Source organism: Gigantopelta aegis, chromosome 12, assembly GCF_016097555.1.
Source record: "Gigantopelta aegis isolate Gae_Host chromosome 12, Gae_host_genome, whole genome shotgun sequence".
Classification (NCBI taxonomy): Eukaryota; Metazoa; Mollusca; class Gastropoda; order Neomphalida; family Peltospiridae; genus Gigantopelta; species Gigantopelta aegis.
Genome location: NC_054710.1, coordinates 20,057,678 through 20,063,677, shown reverse-complemented (window position 1 = coordinate 20,063,677; position 6,000 = coordinate 20,057,678). Strand labels below are relative to the sequence as shown.

Below are 6,000 nucleotides of genomic sequence, written 5' to 3'. Positions count from 1 at the left end.
CAAACGACGTCATGCATAATTAACCTACATCTGTCAATCATATAACCACGTGATACATTAGACCACGCCCCATGTCAATCACCAGGCCACGCCCACAGCACCTCCGTCCGGAGGTGCGGATACATCCTACTTTCTCTCTACTATTATGGTGCGCATTCCTTCAATGATTTTTCGTTTACAGTGCATCGACCTAATGAAAAATAAAATTCCGTTCGAATGCGGTCGGTAATCCAAGTATGAATTAGAGAAATGGCCCAAGACGGACATTTGGACTGAGCAATCGTATTTAACCGTATTTATTCGGAATATTATTGAAAAAGGGTGCTGTCGAGTTTCTTAGTGTGGTGTGTGTATTAGTCACTGGTGTAGGAAGCGGAGGGGGGGGGGGGGGGGGGGGGGGTATTTATATATACTCTTCAAAATAAAATAAAAACTTGACATTGGTAAAAGTAATGCTATCGGATTATTTTTAAGGAATCAGAGACATCGTAAAAAAAATCAAGTAAGTGAGCTAATGGTGATGCAAGAACACTATAAAACACGTTCGATTCGCATAAACGTAACCATAGTCAACGTTTGTACTGAAACGCAAAAGCGCAATCCTCAGACAAGCATGTGCATCATGAAGTTCTGTAACATAGCATGCCGTACCCTCTGTTGGTGGGGCATGAAGTTCTGTAACATAGCATGCCGAACCCTCTGTTGGTGGGGCATGAAGTTCTGTAACATAGCATGCCGAACCCTCTGTTGGTGCATCATGAAGTTCTGTAACATAGCATGCCGAACCCTCTGTTGGTGGGGCATGAAGTTCTGTAACATAGCATGCCGAACCCTCTGTTGGTGCATCATGAAGTTCTGTAACATAGCATGCCGAACCCTCTGTTGGTGGGGCATGAAGTTCTGTAACATAGCATGCCGAACCCTCTGTTGGTGGGGCATGAAGTTCTGTAACATAGCATGCCGAAACCTCTGTTGGTGGGGCATGAAGTTCTGTAACATAGCATGCCGAACCCTCTGTTGGTGGGGCATGAAGTTCTGTAACATAGCATGCCGAACCCTCTGTTGGTGGGGCATAAACGGCCACATCAGCAGTAATTCAAACAGACCGCATAACGACACTGTAGGTAACGCAATAATGCAAAGATTGACGTCAGCTCAACGCAATAATGCCATTGGGAGATTGCAAGCAGTGGCAACTCAACAAGCTGTGGCAAGGCACTTTGGCGTACCCAGACAGACCATCTCTGCTTTATGGGCACGGTACAACACCACTCAAAGTGTTAATGACAGGCCACGGTCAGGTTGTCCCAGAGTAACCACCGCCGCTCAAGATCGATACACCCGGGTGTGTTATCTTCGAAATCGAACTACAACAGCAACAACCACCGCTACACAAATTCCTGGACTACGCAGACTTTTTGACCAGACAGTTCGTAATCGGCTGAGGGAGGCAGGAGTTATATATGCACCACGGTCTTTGATATACCAGTCGTGGTGCACTGGCTGGAACGAGAAATAGCTCAATGGTCCCACCGACAGGATCGATCCCAGTCCCACCGCGCATCGAGCGGGCGCTTTACCACGACTACGTCCCGCCCCAATTTTTAGAAAAATTGTAATACGTTAGAGAACTGCTGTTTAAAATGTATTTCAGTACACTGAACAAGGTTTTTGCCAAAAAGTATGGAGGGTAAAATATTAGTACCCTAAAATCTTGAAAATTAATAGATATACGTTTATAATATTTAGATAGATTATAGTAAGAGAACTGCAGTTTGAAATTTGTTAAAGGGACATTCCTGAGTTTGCTGCATTGTAAGATGTTTCATACTAATAAAATATTTCTGCGATTAAACTTACATATTAAATATATTTTCTTGTTTAGAATATTAGTGTCTGTATATTCAATGCGTTTCTGGTCGTTTTAATATTTGTAAGAAGCCCAAACTGGATTTTATCTTCAAATAATTTCGTACGTACGTAAAATATGTTTTAGGAAATAAAATGAAAATTAACCTAGTACAAATATTAGAACGATCAGAAACACGCTTAATATACAGCCACTAATATGTTAAACAAGAAAACATATTTAATATATAAGTTTAATCGCAGAAATATTTTATTTGTCGATAACATCTTAAAACATTGCAGCAAACTCACGAATGTCCCTTTAAAGCGCAGGAAATGCAGTGTCCAATTTGGAAACATTTCAAACCCATAACCACCTACATGGGGCACCTGTGGTCTTTTCTGATGGAATGAGGGGCAACCGCTCCCCCCAATGATGGAGCAAAACCTCAAATTCGGGAAAAAACAATACAGACATTCGGTCAAAATGTGTTAACCTCAGACCTTTTTACCATGTATTTCCATCATTCTACCCTCAAAATGTGTTAACCTGAGACGTATTTACCATGTATTTCCATCATTCTACCCTCAAAATGTGTTAACCTGAGACGTATTTACCATGTATTTCCATCATTCTACCCTCAAAATGTGTTAACCTGAGACCTTTTTACCATGTATTTCCATCATTCTACCCTCAAAATGTGTTAACCTGAGACCTATTTACCATGTATTTCCATCATTCTACCCTCAAAATGTGTTAACCTGAGACCTGCAACTCTATATAGCTGTTCAGTAGTAATGCTATAAATAAATGTTGTTATCCACATTCGGGCATTTTCATTCAATTCGGGCAAAAGCCGGTCTACCTCGACCTCCCCCCCCCCCCCCCCCCCCCCCCCAAATGGGTGCCCTGTACGCCTATAAGTTCCGGTCCCTCAAAATACATGTAGTCGATGTATGTTTAAAAATTAATTATAAATCTGTTTAAAATAATTTTGTTACCCTTTCAATTAATGTTTATAATTTTTTGCTATTTTATGTTTGAATTTTTAATAGAAATTGTGAATTATGCGAAAACATTAAAATAGTTTTCCACCACATTTGCACCGATCGATCATAGTTGATTCAACATTAGGTGATGCTCTGTTTTTTTTTATTATTTCATTTTTGACTTTTGACTTTTTTACTTTCATGACGATTTTTCCATATTTAACAGTTATGGCCCTTTAACTTAAGAGATACTAAAAAAACACCCCAAAAACAAAACAATTCTGGGCTTTTTTTTCCACAATGCCTCAAAATATTGCGCTGAAATTTTTTATATAGCTTTATTATGATCTGTTGACTTTCATGGCAATTTACCCATTTTTTACAGAGTTATAGCCCTTATATTTAGGAGATATGAAAAATGTTTCGGCCCAGTAGGAAAATATTGCTATTTCTCGCTCTAGCCAGTGCACCACGACTGGTATATCGAAGACCGTGATATATGTCTACCCTGCATATAAAATATCCTTTTCTACCAATTGGAAAATGTAACAGGTTTCCTAAAACTATATCAGAAGTATCAAATGTTTGACATCCAAAATGCTATGATTAATAAATGAATGTGCTCTAGTGGTGTCGTTAAACAAAACAAACTAACTTTAACTCAGAATGTTTGTTTTACAGTTGTGACGGGGGCGGGACGTAGCTCAGTGGTAAAGCGCTCGCGTCGGTTTGGGATCGATCCCGTCGGTGGGTCCATTGGGCTATTTCTCGTTGCAACCAGTGCACCACGACTAGTATACCAAAGGCTGTGGTATGTACTACCCTGTCTGTGGGGTGGTGCTTATAAAACATACCTTGCTGCTAATCGAAAAGAGTAGCCCATGAAGTGGCGACAGGGGTTTCCTCTCTCAATATATGTGTGGTCCTTAACCACATGTCTGACGCCATGTAACTATAAACAAAAATGTGTTGAGTGCGCCGTTAAATAAAACATTTCCTTCCTTCCAATTGTGACAGTGGTATTGATGGAACTGTCTGCTGAACCTGCCACTGCCCTATTGGAACAGAAAGTCACGCTGACCTGCACAGTGAACCAAGCGAACGACTTCGCCGCTGACGTCATCTTCGTGAAGGTCAGTAATCAGACGGACGTCACCGTCGGCCACATCATCCAATACTCCGATCTGTGCGGCAACGTGGACGGTACACGTGGCTATCGGCCATCATGTGGGCGTCGCTCGAACACCAAGAACTCGATGACCAAGGTCTACACACTGGAGATAGAGAGTGTGGAAGAAGAAGACTTCACAGACTGGTGGTGTCAAACCAGAGTGGTTAGAGCGGACCACGACATTTTCACTCTCAAACGAACTGGTAGGTAACACTGGATGTTCGAGTTCGTCATGTAGTGTGTGCATTAGTGGTTACTATGTGAAATATGTGTTATAAGCGAACTCGCGAATATTTTGCGCCAAACATAGAATTTTTGTTATATTAGAGCGGGAATCTTATTTTCGCTTTATAGTTTATCTGGCGGCAGTTATGGACTAATCTACATGTAACACTGACCCAAATCTATACCATAATAGTCTGCGTATATACAGACCACCTTGAATTGCGCACCTTATTTTGAATGGTGTATGTTTTAAAAATGAAAAATACTTTAGGGACATAATTCAAATTATTTATAATCCCACCTCTGATATGTTTTAATTTTCATCTTAAATCTGGTTGACCGGCCTCGGTGGCGTAGTGGTTAGGTCATCGGTCAACAGGCTGGTAGGTACTGGGTTCGGATCCCAGTCGAGGCATGGGATTTTTAATCCAGATGCCAACTCCAAACCCTGAGTGAGTGCTCCGCGAGGCTCAATGGGTAGGTGTAACCACTTACACCAACCAGTGATCCATAACTGGTTCAACAAAGGCCATGGTTTGTGCTATCCTGCCTGTGGGAAGCGCAAATAAAAGATCCCTTGCTGCCTGTCGTAAAAGAGTAGCCTATGTGGCGACAGCGGGTTTCCTCTAAAAAAATCTGTGTGGTCCTTAACCATATGTCTGACGCCATATAACCGTAAATAAAATGTGTTGAGTGCGTCATTAAATAAAACACTTTCTTTTTTTAAATCTGGTTGATGTATTATTATTAGCTCAGTTAAGACGTTCATCCGTCCGTCCGTTTTTTTGATGTGCACAGTTGAATTATTGAGTTTCAGTTAATTACAAATACAAATACAAGAACGAGAGAGAGAGAAAGTGAGAGAGAGAGAGAGAGAGAGAGAGAGAGAGAGAGAGAGAGAGAGAGAGAGAGAGAGAGAGAGAGAGAGAGAGAGAGACAAGACCATGTGTAAATTAAAATATGGTGTGCTTTACCGCTGGGCTACGTCCCGCCCGCAAGTTATTTAGATGCAGACGTCAAATTATGGTCGTGTTTGTGACTAAATAGTCGCTAATCCGATCCCTGCATTACGACCTGAGTTTTAGAGATTTGTTTTTCTTTTCAGCAACTGCACAAAGGCCAAGCTTTAAGACTTCCTCGGGATCAGCCTTACGGTCACGTGCTAATCAACATGCTGCATCAAGTTCAAACACAAGTTCTCCTCAATTCCATACAACAGTTCTACATAAAAGTTCTTCCCAGTTTCCTGCATCAAGTTCAAATAGAATTTTAAGTGCGATTCTAAATCAACCACATAGTCTAAATTCTGGTCCAAACACTCCATCAAGTTCAAACAGAAGTCCTTCTCCAAGTTCAAATAGAAGTCCTTCTCCAAGTTCAAATAGAAGTCCTTCTCCAAGCCCAATACCAAAATCAAATAGAAGTCCTTTTTTGAGTCCTACACCAATATCAAATATAAGTCCTTCTCAAGGTCCTAGACTAAGTTCAAAGAGAAATGCTTTTCCAAGTCCTACAACAAGTTCAAAGAGAAGTCCTTCTGAAAGTCTTGCACCAAGTTCAGTTGGAGTTCCAATGCCAGTCTCAGGTTCAAAGCATAGGTTTAATGGTGAAATGACTACTGGCATCATATCGGCGATAGCGATTACCACACTGATAGCTGCTGCTTTCATTGCCGCTTGGACAGCTAACACGAGGTGACTCAATTTGTATTGTATAAAACCGGTAGCGAAAAAAGAATTTGGATAGGCTCTTTACCGTTGTAGATT

At 41.0% G+C, this 6,000-nt stretch overlaps 1 protein-coding gene across 1 annotated transcript in view; it reads left to right on the top strand.

Moving 5' to 3' along the window:
- The window catches only part of LOC121386430, a 165,116-nt gene that overhangs the window by 155,657 nt on the left and 3,459 nt on the right, over positions 1-6,000 (top strand). Inside the window, exons 6-7 of the mRNA XM_041517322.1 lie at positions 3,856-4,212; positions 5,340-5,928. Of these exons, the coding sequence (XP_041373256.1) occupies positions 3,856-4,212; positions 5,340-5,928 (946 nt within the window). The remainder of the gene's footprint in view (positions 1-3,855; positions 4,213-5,339; positions 5,929-6,000) is intronic.